General features: G+C 42.1%; 1 protein-coding gene across 1 annotated transcript; it reads right to left on the bottom strand.

Annotated features, from left to right (window-relative positions):
• Positions 1–3,130: 3,130 nt before the first annotated feature.
• Positions 3,131–6,688, bottom strand: LOC134100394 (neuropeptide FF receptor 2). The gene is made up of 4 exons (XM_062553570.1): positions 6,667–6,688; positions 4,802–5,041; positions 4,124–4,223; positions 3,131–4,013 (listed from the first exon to the last, which is right to left on the bottom strand). Exons 1-4 carry the CDS (start codon positions 6,686–6,688, stop codon positions 3,131–3,133), a joined length of 1,245 nt encoding a protein of 414 aa, XP_062409554.1.
• Positions 6,689–14,575: the final 7,887 nt, after the last annotated feature.

The raw sequence follows: 14,575 nt of genomic DNA, 5'->3' as shown, positions 1-14,575 counted from the left end.
GTATGTTACCTGTTTTCTAATAACATCAAGTTTAATATGACAGTTCAATCTGACATATTCTCTGCAGAAAGAAAAACAGTCTTCTTCAAGACATAGGGCCCTAATTTGAACGATGGACAAAGTGCAAAGTCAGGCTACAGCTCATTTAGCCACTAGGCAAAATCTATTTGCAAATTTAATACCAACGTAACCGTAAACACTGATGAGTCAGCACAAGTCTTGAAAATGCTACATGATAGCTAACTAGCACACTTTGCTTGTTGATGGAACTTGCAATTTACCAACCCTTTAAATTAGGACCCATTAACATGTTGGAAATCACTGGCACCTTACATCTCCCTTTGAAAAACAAAATAAAAATGGGTTAAAACAACTAGGATCAATAATTCACTGATTAGCAAACATAATGGCACCTTACTGTACATGAAAAGGCCTTGCTGTGTAGCAACATATCAAAGGACACTCCCATAGACAGCAGAGTGGAAAGCCCTATTCCCCATATAGAAACATGCATGCATTATTCAAATGTTAACAGCAATCTGAGTTCACATTAAAATTACATTGAAGAATTCTAAGCACACCAAACACGAATAGGGTGCAAGAAAAGAGGATGCAGAGAGTGGAAATTAGCAGTCTCCCTGATGCCTAACTAATCGCTCAAAAGTTGCCTTGTATCATCAGGTGCACGTTCAAACCCACTTTCCTTAGCACGTGCTATTGCTGTGCATGGAGGATGACCACAATATAAACTTAAATATGCCTCCAGCTCCAGTGAAATGAAGTATGCTTGAGTTGAGTATATTTGAGTTAGAGGTAATTAGTTTTAATCACCACCTTAGGTGTACATAGATGTTTGATCTCTCATTTTCCCTCTCCCTCCGTCATGTTCTTCAGGTTGGAGCCTTGGGGAAGGTTACTGCTTCTCCCTCTCCTCGCTTGCTCTCTCGCTCGCTCTCTCTCTCTGTCTCTCTCTCTCTCTCTATCTCTCAATTATTAATCCTTTGACAGTTTGCCTTCATATAGATGGAAGAACTGTGAACATTTGAGTCTTGTTTATGAGGTCAAGACTTTACGGCCTAAAGCTAAAGTAGTTTTGGAATGACGCTACTCTACAGGGGAGTAGGGCTGGCACATGCTCTGTGTCTGTGCTACTCTGTGGCTAGATGTAAACAGGATGCTGAGATGACGTCAGTAGTCTCCTATCAGAGGTGGGTGCACACAGAGCAAATTAGTGTGTGCCCTGAGAAAACACCAACACACTCCGTCATCTTGTGTGTGATTCAACACTAGAATACAACACAGAGGGGAAAAGAAAGCACGGCACCAGTCCAAACACTAACGTACAGTATACAACATTTCACATCTCTCAAGAACATTGTTCTTATTTAACATTTAGCAGCATTTATTCATTTCCAAGCTGTACAGCACAGACATGTTATGAATTAAAAAGCACTGTAGACAAAAAAAGATATTTTAAAGTGATGTTGAAGATCTCCCAGATTCCCAAACGCGTGTTTTGGGGAAGAGTGAAACAAACGAAACCAAGGCATGCAGAAAATGTCTGTCAGAAGGGAATGGCTGAGCAGTGTAGACAGCTCCATTTTCCTCCCCTTAGACCGGTTTCATGACTCATTCCCTTTTTGGGTGGGTTCCCTTGCCTTTGACAGATCGTGTTTGTATTACGCTCCCTGACTCATGACACATATTCTCACATGTGCCCAAAGTAGAATGCATTTGGAGATGTCTGGGGCAAACAGGGATACTCCTGATGTGAGGCGAGCTTTGTTCTCGGCAGTTCCATTTGCTCATGTTCTTTCCTGGTTTTGTTTTGTAACATTCACCTTGTACCTTGTGCAGTGCCCTCCGAGAGAGGTCAGTCGTTTCTCTGTCTGACTGATGATTAAGGTGGTTCAGTAGGCACATTCAATCCCTTTGGAACATGCGACACTTGCGACAGCTTTTACATTTTCCATAAACTAATTAAATGGGACAAGGTCACCGTTTAATAGTCTTTGTTCACTGAGAAGCCATTTCAAAAGTTACATCAGAGGTAGAAAGTTCAAGGATGGGGCACATAAATGCAATTCCTGTATTAAATCACAATGAATGAAGTGCCAGTATTATCCTCTAGATAGTTCATGCATGCCAGTTCATGAGAGGGGAGAAAGCTTGCATTAGGCTACGTTCAGACTTGGCTTCTTTTTCTGACAAGATTAGTTGTGCAGTGCTTTTTTATTTATTTTATTTTTTTAAAATCTGCCTTTGCGTTTGTTCCAAAAAGTAGCCTAAAGTGTCTTTTTCGGTAATCTGCTTGATTTGATCGGTCAGCTGTCAAAAAATCAGCATGCCGCAGTGTGTTTATCCAAGATGTTGAACATTTTTCAACTTTTAAAATCAGCTCTGAGCTGTAGGAAAAGATAGCCGTGACTGCGTTTTAAAAGAAGCAAAGGACTTTCTTGAAAACGCGGCTTACAATATAAAATGGACGCCGGCAGCTGCGAAAAAGACGCCTAGTCTGAACGTACACATATGTGACCTTTTTGTATGTAAATGTTTGTGCCAACTCATAAGTTATACATCATCTGTGAGAAGGACACAGATAGAGAGATATACTGTAAGACAGATAAAGAGAAACTGCTGGTTCTCAAGTGTGCTGCGTACAGATATTTATCTCTGCCTCAGTCATTTTGTCATTTTACACTCTTGTTCACAGACCATTTTATGCAGAAAATTGAAATCTAGATGATACATTATCTGTGAATCATTTGCCTAGATGACTCCATGCTCTGATTGAAACAAGCCTAAAAAATCACTTACTGGTTGGCACTGTGCAAAAACATGCAGACAAAATCTATGACTTAAATATACAATTGAAACAGTACATGGAGATGAAGGTTATTCCCTGAATGACTATTGTCAGTATCAGAACACCGGTATCACCCTTTTCCACTGTATTTACATTCTGCACTCTGCATTACTCTGCACCATCACCTGCTTCTCTGAGATCTTTCATTCATCCGGTCTCTGCTCTTAGCTCCGAGATCACATGCCATCGAGGCAGGACTTCAGGGCTGAAAAGGGCAAAATCGATGATATGAGCCTGTGCTTTCTGCCTCACTCTACGCACGCTTCACTGAATGTGATCCTCACATACCTTCTCCAGGTCCTCCATGATGAGGTCTTGCTCCTGGCCCCTGCCAGATGACTCACTGCTGTTGTGCCGCAGGCTCTTCCCATTGGGCCGCCTCCGGCCTGACCCCGGCACCGGCCCTTTGGCCATCAGCGGATTTGCCGGCAGCACGGCGTTCCCTTGGACCCTGTGCGAGTAGGTGTTCCTTCGCTCCATGCCCGCCGAGCAGAGCTGGAATTTGAACGCGGCCTGGAAGCCCCGGCGGAAGTTCTCGTTGAAGAAGCCGTAGATGATCGGGTTGATGCTGCTGTTGAAGAAGGCGAGCCAGTGGGCGAGCGGGTACACGTAGATGTTGATGACGCGGTGCTGCCACTCCGTCAGGCTGGCGTAGTCGCTCAGCATCATCAGTGCCCACAGCGGCAGCCAGGACAGGATGAAGAGCAGCGCCACGATCAGCAGCATCTTCACCACCCTCTTCTTCTTCCTCGACACCGCCTGTCTGTTCTCATGCCTGGTCTTGTTGCTGCCCTCCGAGCCTGAGTGGCCCCGGGAAACCGGGATGGATGTCCGGCACAAAGTTACGCCAATGCGGGCGTACATGATGACGATGAGGGTGAGAGGTGCCAGGTAGATGTTGGTGAAGAGGACGGTGGTGTAGATCTTGCGCATCTCCTGGTTGGGCCAGTTCTCACGGCACCAGTAAAATGAACGTGTCGCATTGCCATTGCCAAGAAGAATGGAGACTCTATGCTCCCTGGTGACCTGAAGCATGATACCCGATGGACACATGATGGCGATGGCCAGCACCCAAATAATCACAATGATCAAAGTTGAAGTCGAAATGGTTAGCTTCTGTCTGAAGGGATAGACAATACAGCGAAATCTATAAGACAGAAAAATAAAAGTTCAGAGGTATTATGAATTGCTTTAGTCACTTACTATACCTAAAACCACAAATAGGTATAGATTGATTAATAGATTAGGTGGGCTTACCTATCCACTGCTATGGCCACTAGAGTGAAAACGGATGCAGAAACCGATATGCCCTGGACCATTCCACTCAGCTTACACAATAGACTGCCAAATGGCCAACCTGCGACAGAGGAAGACAATCACTGAGCCCATGGCTACAGGTTCACATGGTATAAATGTGTAGATGGGTGAAACAAGTCTTCAATCCACTTGTAATGGCACAGTGATATTACAGCAAAGTGTGTGTACCATGTATGAATTTGTTTATAAATGTCAACAGCTTCAAAGGGGTCTCCTCAGGTAAACGGGGCCCAAAAGTGATGAAAGAATGACACTGAAGTGGAGCCCTGGTTTTCACAACAGTAGGTCTCTGATGACCTCTAAGTGGCAACCAGTGTGTTAATTTTATATGAACTCACAAAGCTCAAAGGGGCTCCAAAGCTGCTGTAACATGGTGTCAGCATGGAGCCATTCTACTGATGTTGTGTAACCACTATTCCTTCTGACAGTGGATCTGGCAGATGGTATATCGCTGTTCAGCAACCAAGCGTGAACAACAACGAAATAATGACTTCATGTCATTGTGGCGCGAATACCTCAGTGATGCAGAAGTTCCAGACAGTGAATGCATTCGTGATTTTTCCATGTTCCCTGGCAGATGAAAGAGTGATGTTTTGCAATCAGACATGAGCCACTGACCTGTGATGATGTTGTCAACGAGGGTGGTTGGCATGCAGAAGATTCCCACAAGCAGGTCACTGATGGCCAGGTTGAGGATGAAAAGGTTGGTGACAGTCCGCATGTTTCTGCTTCTCAAAATGATGAAGCACACCATTCCGTTTCCCACCATGCACATGAGGAAGATGAGGAGGTACGAGGTAATAAAGATGGCTGCTACTGAGGGCTTGTGAAGGTAGAAGTCCACGTAAGTGACATTTGGAACAGTGTCCACATGGGGCATGCTGTCAGAATCAGAGTCATTCTGTGAGGTCCCAGTCTGGAGATATGTAGTGGGGAACACGGTAGAGTTCAGCTCTATTCGCAGCGCCATTGTAGACCCTGGAGACATGAAGTCAGTTAGAGATGAATAGAACGGTATTTCAGGACCTCACAATTTGATTCTGTCAAATCTATCTCTTTTGGTTTCATGTAGCAATCTCAAATCACAAGTCCATCCGATAGCTCTTAGTGCAAGTTAACCAAACACATTTCGATTTTTTCAGATCCTTGATTTGTAACCAAGAACAAGGATGTGAAATTGAATAGAATTAAATACAGTGTAAATGTCTTTCTTACCATGTTTAAACTGTGTTCAAGTGTTACTTGTCAGTGTCTTTGAGGTTTAACTACCTCTAAAAACATACTGTATAAATTGAATCTAAGAAAATAATTGATTTGAAGAAACACAATCATAAAATGGTCAGCCTTACTCATACAGATTTAGCTATATGTAATGAAAAATAGACTTGTTTTTCTATCATATGGCACCCTTTATGTAATTACTATAATGTGACTTTCTAATTATGTGAAACCCTCCTCACCCACATATCTTGTAAAACATTACTGTCGAGGGTATCAAAAGAGGTATCACATCATAATTCACTTCACCTGGATTCTTTCTGAAGAGTTGGGTACAGTTTTTACTGACACATCTATCAACCAGTTTATCTGGTAATGAATGAGCCAACGATCAGGTCATAATAGATTATGCAGTTTATATATATGAGGTTCTCTACTGGCCAAAGCATATGATCAATACTTCATTCCAAAAGTCATCAAGCAACCGTGAAAAGAAGAACAATGGCAATTTCATGGTACCATAACTCAATTCTATAAGACCCAGGCCTATGGATGTAGGGTTATATGAAACAGGTTTGATCTAAAGGGAAGGACTATTGTTTTATATGAGTCATATGAATATTGACACATTTAGTAATAGCAATACCATTACATTTGTTAATCAAGATCTACAGCAAAACTGTATTCAGTAAAACCTCTACAAAGCCAGGGGGGGATAGATTTTCTGATGAAAGCTTCAGGTTCAGTTCAAAGCTTTACATTGTTTTTCTTAGGCATGCTTTTATATTTCAAAAAGACCATTGTTTCAAACACTTTAAATTACATAAATTATGTTTTGGCGATTTTCTTATTGTTATTGTGAATTGTCTTTTGTTATGTCATGTATTTTGCTGTCTGTGTGGCTGTTGCATGTGAGATTACAGGTGAATAATCTACAGACGATGGTATCTTGATAATTTATTATAATTTATGTAAAAAATATTCATGGTATATTGTGCCTTCTTCAACAACATCATGATGCTCCTTGAGTTGACAGAAATGAATGGTTACTGCGCTTATCTTGACTCATTGTCCGCAAACAAGAAGCTGCCTAATATTATTTCACCATAGCACTAGGGTGCACAGGGTGCTTGAAACATAAATGGCATTTTGAAACACATATGCCTATTGCTCAGTTCCAGTGTTTCATTAACAGCAACATAGCGGATCTTGAAGTGTGACCATATTGCTGAATAGCATTTCATCTTTTTCAATATAGTGATATATAAAATTAATTGATACATTCATTTTCAGATACTGCAAGTGCTTGGTTGACCTGAAGTGAGAAGCGTAAAGGAAAAAACCTGACCAAAAACATGAGCTGTCTCAAAACAAAATATTTTGCGTGTTTTACATACAAACATCTGGTTACATTATATCTGGTGAGTGGTGATCTGAGAGCCCGTGAGATATTCTAATGTCAGGGGGGACTCCTGCACAAGACCTTCACCCAAATGGGGTAAAGCAGCGAAGATAAAGACCTTGAGAGATTATGACATTTAGGGTTCGGAGTCCAAATAAAAACGGACATTTTCTCATCCTGCACGGTGTGTCTCTAAGGTAAACCCAGAACTAATGTTTTACATGTGGTAACCCCCTTGGTTTTGGATGCAGTGTGAATGCTGAATCAGCCATTAGATAGATAGGGCCATTAGATAGATAGATATAGATAGATAGATACTTTATTGATCCCCAAGGGGAAATTCAAGAAGTTTGATTTGAAATGAAGGTGCTCCACTGACTCTCAGCTTAATCCCACGTTGTTGTAGAGTGGTGCATTAGATTCAATTAAAATAAATGAATCAGTCAACCAGTGCACAAAACATTTGGGATGTCTCCAGTGCACTGTAGTGAGGCATTAGCAAGGACAGACTCAAGCTCACCCAGAAGTGTTTGCCACACAGATTACCACTAACCTTAAAAGCCCCTGAAGACCTGCTGACTAGAACAGCCAGATAAGACCTTCTGCCTTTAATGGGCAAAGAGCAGGAAGAGGAGAGGTGTGCCTGACCACTGGTGCCACAGGCAAGTGGTCAGGCACACCTGCAAGTGATGAGATTAAGAGGCTGGTACATGGTAATAGGGCGATCATTCAATGTCGTCCAAAGATGTACCAGTCTGAAAACCATTGGTCGATGCTGATTACTCCCAAAATACTATAGTCAATACTAAAACTAATTGTTTAGTGAAAATCCTTCTATTTGCTGGTATCGAATCTGATATTCACTTAGAGGAGAAGTGCAGTTCAATATAGTCTATTTCTGGATGATTATGAGTCTACATTTTCATTTCTGACCAATAATATCGGTGCAGTTGTACTGTAAGTAAGACCACACAAATGCATTTCAAACAGAATAACTGAAACTAGAGGGCAATGTCATTACATCAAAGTAAATCACTCCTAGAAGATACTGACTGGCCTCAAGATATCATTAATGTCTATGCTACCATGGAGAAGCTCTCTGCAGACAAGCTGAAGCAACAAGGCCTACAAACATGACTAACCCCTCCCACCACCTTTTTGCCTGCTTCCATCTGGACGAACACTCCAGAGCATTTGCAAAAGGTCTGTCAGATGGAGCACCCCCAAAGCTATCAGAACTCTTAACATCGCCAATTTGCTGCCCTCTCCTCCAACACCATGAGATTGTACAAACTTTTGCCTTCACAAATGCAACAGCACTTTCTCTGAAAATTTCTACCTGTTTTTAAGTATACCAGTGTTTGCTACCATGCATTGCACATTTCTTTTTAACACAACTTTTCTGCTTTTACACGTGTCTGTTTTTATGTGTGTCTGATTTCAAATGTTTTGATTGTAAATGTGTCTGCTTTTATATGTGTACTTTAATGTATATCTCAAAATATCTAATGTCATCATACCCCATGACACTCAAACTAACATCACTCCCTATTAAACTGACATTCTTCTCTCCAGCTTAAACATACCAACAGATTCCAATGAAACCTCTGATCTGCTTCAATTGCCATTGTCAGCTACAGTAATATTTTTTTCCGCAAGCATGTGCCAAGCTGTTGGATGGTGATGAGTCAATTCAATATTGGTACATAAAGAGGTGTTCTGACTTCACACAACCCTCGTTTCCATGAAAGGCCTGCAGCTTTCAAATCAGAAAATGCTACCTGTCAGCTGGCAAACATGAAACTGGCATTCATGTTCACATATGTAGGAGATTCTTTGAAGAATTATGAAGGCTGTAATGCAATTCAACTGAACATCATTTTGTCACTCATCTTGTTTGGCCTTGACTAAATTCCCACCTGCTTTTTTTTTTACTTTTATTACAGCACAACCACATAGACAAACATATTTTTTTCATTTTTTACTCTGTCCAACATTTTCATTTTCAGTGGACTTTTGAGTTGCTGCCTGGTTCAGGTTCACACTTCATTGTGTGCCACAAAAAAAAAAAAAAACGGATCTAAGACACCTTTTTATCCCCAGTAACTGAGTTACAATATCAGTCAGTATGGTTCAAATATCGTGGTTTTCAACCTTTTTATGCAAATTTCATAATTCAAATTCAAATGGTCAAATGTAAGTTTTGGACCCACCGCTTTTCACAAGTCAAGTCCTCTCTAGATTATGACCATGTCCATTTCAATTAGCATAAAACAACTGATGCGATGGGAACTTGCAAAGATTCATTTTCTATAGTCAAATTCAAAATGTCCATCACGTAACCATCAATGTACGTAAAATATGCAAATTAATGCTGAAAACCCAGCCAGTGAGGGCATCACCTGTGAGTCAACCTGTCACAATGTATCCATTCCATGCAATCTAATTGTGTATGAAGCAAGTGTGATAGGAGCAGTTCTACCAAGCTCATCCTACACATTGCAACTTTGCCAGGCGCAGAGTATGAAGAACTCAACTTCAATGTACTCCCCTCTCCCTGTTGAGGTCAGGGAAGTGCTCCCCAGACCATACAGGTTCTCAACCAGCAATACCCACTTCATGCACTACTTCACCCTCATAGCCCCACCACCCCTCACCTCTTTTGAAATATGAACCATTGTGCAATACACTATATCCTTCATATTCTGTATTCTGTAGTGTTCTATCTTTTTTGTTTATCATATTTGTTATATTCAATCTTACTCTCTCTTTTTAGTTTATTACCAGTTTTTGCCTCTCTGTACTTACAGAGTATTGCATAAGCTTTCATTGCATGTCATGCTGCTGATGGTTTATGTGACAAATAAGCTCTGAATTTGAACCTAACCTGTTCTCCCTATAGGGTCGATTAATTTGCACTGTGCTGAATTGGATTTGTTCTCATACAAGAGTGCTTCTGGCCACTTTGAATGCAATCTGATCTCATTAAGAACAATTCTTCGATTTGCTCATTTGAGCTTGCCATGTTATCTCCACTGGTGACTTGAAAACAATTGGAAAATATAGCCGCAAGCGGCGATGGCGGGCCCGAGCACCTGCGGTGCAGAGACCTGTGACATTTCGGAATCTAACAAAGCAACATGTGCGTGTTGGTGGGCATGTGCATGAGCAACACACATGCCCACCAAATTTGGTCAATTTTCCTGAATGTATGTGTCAACCACAACAGAATACACGCTAGGTGGCGCTATAGAGTCCTTAAGCCACACCCTAGGCCAGAGCTCTATCTTTAAGTATCGATAGCAATAACGCACAAGCCCACCAAATTTGGTTCATTTTCGTGAATGTGTGTGTCAACCACAACAGACAATGCGCTAGGTGGCGCTATACAGTCCCTAAGACACCCTTGGCCAGAGCATTGTCTCTGAATAGCTATAGCAATAACACACATGCCCACCAAATTTGGTTCATTTTCCTGAATGTATGCGTCAACCACAACACACAATCTGCTAGGTGGCGCTATAGAGCCCCTAAGCCACACCCTAGGCCAGAGCTCTGTTTCTGACTAGCGGCAGTAATAACAAACAAGCTCACCAAATTTGATTCATTTTCGTGAATGTATGTCAACCACAACAGGTAACACACTAGGTGGCGATATAGAGTCCCTAAGCCACATTCTCGGCCAGAGCTCTGTCTCTGAATAGCTATAACAAAACACATGCCCACCAAATTTGGTTCATTTTTGTGAATGTACTGTACGTGTCAACCACAACAAATGCGCTAGATGGCGTTATTGAGTCCTTAAGCCACACCCTCAGCCAGAGCTCTGTCTTTGACTAGCAAAAACAATAACACACAAGCCCACCAAATTTGGTTAATTTTCGTGAATGTTTGTGTCAACCACAACAGACAATGCGCTAGGTGGCGCTATAGAGTCCTTAAGCCACACCCTAGGCCAGAGCTCTGTCTCTGACTAGCAAAAGCAATAACACACAAGCCCACCAAATTTGGTTAATTTTCGTGAATGTTTGTGTCAACCACAACAGACAATGTGCTAGGTGGCGCTATAGAGTCCTTAAGCCACACCCTAGGCCAGAGCTCTGTCTCTGACTAGCAAAAACAATAACACACGAGCCCACCAAATTTGGTTAATTTTCGTGAATGTTTGTGTCAACCACAACAGACAATGCGCTAGGTGGCGCTGTAGAGTCCTTAAGCCACACCCTAGGCCAAAGCTCTGTCTCTGACTACCGATAGCAATAACACACAAGTCCACCAAATTTGGTTCATTTTCGTGAATGTATGTGTCAACCACAACAGACAACGCACTAGGTGGCGCTATAGAGTCCCTATGCCACACCCTAGGCCAAAGCTCTGTCTCTGACTAGCCATAGCAATAACACACAAGTCCACCAAATTTGGTTCATTTTCGTGAATGTTTGTGTCAACCACAACAGATAACGTGCTACTAGGTGGCGCTATAGAGTCCCTAAGCCACACCCTAGGCCAGAGCTCTGTCTCTGACTAGCGATAGCAATAACACATAAGTCCACCAAATTTGGTTCATTTTCGTGAATGTTTGTGTCAACCACAACAGATAACGTGCTACTAGGTGGCGCTATAGAGTCCCTAAGCCACACCTTAGGCCAGAGCTCTGTCTCTGACTAGCGATAGCAAAAACACATAAGTCCACCAAATTTGGTTCATTTTCGTGAATGTTTGTGTCAACCACAACAGATAACGTGCTACTAGGTGGCGCTATAGAGTCCCGAAGCCACACCTTAGGCCAGAGCTCTGTCCCTGACTAGCAGAAGCAATTCCACATGTAGCTGCCAAATTACATCCAATTTATAACTTTTTTTCTGCCTATAACACCAACTTCCTGTTTCGTAATAAGACGCCATAATTCAAACCTTCGCCATTTCGATATGCTTCGAAAATTCAAAAATCTGTTCGCAATTCCTCTCGGGCAACCCCTCAAGATCCTTTTACTGCTCATATGACATGATTTCGATAAACCGTCTAGGAGAAGTGTTTCAAAATACATGATGTGCAAAAATCATAATCATAATCATAACTCAAAGTTGTTTAAGATTCACTATGTAGTGTAAATGTAAAAGTTGTTCAGATTTATGCAACACATCTGCCTACCAAATTTGGTTCATTTTCGTGCATGCACATGTCAACCACAACAGACAGCGCGATAGGTGGCGCTATAGACCCCCTGAGCCACACCCTAGGCCAGGGCTCTGTCTCTCAGTATCAAATGCAATTCTACATATGCCTGCCAAATTACAAGAGTTTTGGAGCATGCCAAGTTGGTGAAACGGCCAAACGGGCTAAGACGAAGAAAGAATAATAATAAATATAGCCGCAAGCGGCGATGGCGGGCCCGAGCACCTGCGGTGCGGAGACCTGTGACATTTCGGAATCTAACAAAGCAACATGAGGCGTGTTGGTGGGCATGTGCATGAGCAACACACATGGCCACCAAATTTGGTCAATTTTCTTGAATGTATGTGTCAACCACAACAGACAACGCGCTAGGTGGCGCTATAGAGTCCCTAAGCCACACCCTAGGCCAGAGCTGTTTTTCACTAGCGGCAGTAATAACACACAAGCTCATGAAATTTGATTCATTTTTGTGAATGTAAATGTCAACCCAAAACGGCTAACACGCTAGGTGGCGCTATAGAGTCCCTAAGCCACACCCTCAATAGCGATCGCAATAACACATGTGTCCACCAAATTTGGTTCATTTTCGTGAATGTATGTTTCAACCACAACAGACAACGCACTAGGTGGCGCTATAGAGTCCCTAAGCCACACCCTAGGCCAAAGCTCTGTCTCTGACTAGCGATAGCAATAACACATAAGTCCACCAAATTTGGTTCATTTTCATGAATGTTTGTGTCAACCACAACAGATAACTTACTACTAGGTGGCGCTATAGAGTCCCTAAGCCACACCTTAGGCCAGAGCTCTGTCTCTGACTAGCGATAGCAATAACACATAAGTCCACCAAATTTGGTTCATTTTCGTGAATGTTTGTGTCAACCACAACAGATAACGTGCTACTAGGTGGCGCTATAGAGTCCCTAAGCCACACCTTAGGCCAGAGCTCTGTCTCTGACTAGCGATAGCAAAAACACATAAATCCACCAAATTTGGTTCATTTTTTTGAATGTTTGTGTCAACCACAACAGATAACGTGCTACTAGGTGGCGCTATAGAGTCCCGAAGCCACACCTTAGGCCAGAGCTCTGTCTCTGACTAGCGATAGCAAAAACACATAAATCCACCAAATTTGGTTCATTTTCGTGAATGTTTGTGTCAACCACAACAGATAACGTGCTACTAGGTGGCGCTATAGAGTCCCGAAGCCACACCTTTGGCCAGAGCTCTGTCCCTGACTAGCAGAAGCAATTCCACATGTAGCTGCCAAATTACATCCAATTTATAACCTATTTTCTGCTTATAACACCAACTTCCTGTTTCGTAATAAGACGCCATAATTCAAACCTTCGCCATTTCGATATGCTTCGAAAATTCAAAAATCTGTTCGCAATTCCTCTCGGGCAAACCCTCAAGATCCTTTTACTGCTCATATGACATGATTTCGATAAACCGTCTAGGATAAGTGTTTCAAAATACATGATGTGCAAAAATCATAATCATAATCATAACTCAAATTTGTTTAAGATTCACTATGTAGTGTAAATGTAAAAGTTGTTTAGATTTATACAACACATCTGCCTACCAAATTTGGTTCATTTTCATGCATGCACATGTCAACCACAACAGACAGCGCGATAGGTGGTGCTATAGACCCCCTGAGCCACACCCTAGGCCAGGGCTCTGTCTCTCAGTATCAAATGCAATTCTACATATGCCTGCCAAATTACAAGAGTTTTGGAGCATGCCAAGTCGGTGAAACGGCCAAACGGGCTAAGACGAAGAGAGAATAATAATATTGTGTGTGTGTGTGTGTGAGTGTGTGAGTGAGTGAGTGAGTGAGTGAGTGAGTGAGTGAGTGAGTGAGTGACCAGGAGTCCCTAAGCCACACGCTAGGCCAGGGCTCTGTCTCAGACTAGAGGTGGCAACACACAAGGCAAAGACAAATTTTTATGAGGATTAGAACTTGGGTCTTACTCAGTCAGTCCCCAATTCAATCACAAAAATGACTTAACCTGAATAAAATCTTTATACACATGATCTTTTTTTTACCTTTTACTTTGCATCACACTGTCATTCTTGACTCTGTGTGTGTGTGTGTGTGTGTGTGTGTGTGTGTGTCTGTGTCTGTGTCTGTGTCTCTGTGTGGAGAGCGGGGGAGGAGAGAGAGACATCCAGCTGGGAGAGAGGGGAAAGTGTGAATAACTGTGGGGGGAAGGAAAGAAACAAGGAGGGGGAGAGTGGGTGAGCCACAGTGAGGGAGCGGCTAGGTAGTTCTGTGTGTAACACGCGCGGGCAGCAAGGAGCGGATAGGAGAGACCATAGTCATATGAAAACCTAAATAACTCACTTTCTGTTAATGTGGTTTACGTCGAAATTGCAGCATAGGTTGATATGATTATCATTATTCATCAACTCGCTTCAAAATATTTTAGCTAAAACTGTGTCCACCACAATCATTAATGCGCTTTTAAAAATCACAAACAACACCAAATTCAAAACTTTGTATATGACTGTCACTACAAACACACTAACTAATACTCCATCAAATTTCATCCAAATTAGTCACTGTTTTCTGCCTATAACACCAACTTTTT

Source organism: Sardina pilchardus, chromosome 14 (genome assembly GCF_963854185.1).
Source record: "Sardina pilchardus chromosome 14, fSarPil1.1, whole genome shotgun sequence".
Lineage (NCBI taxonomy): Eukaryota > Metazoa > Chordata > Actinopteri > Clupeiformes > Clupeidae > Sardina > Sardina pilchardus.
The sequence above is the reverse complement of the archived record's forward strand: the minus strand, read 5'-3'. Positions and strand labels throughout refer to the sequence as shown.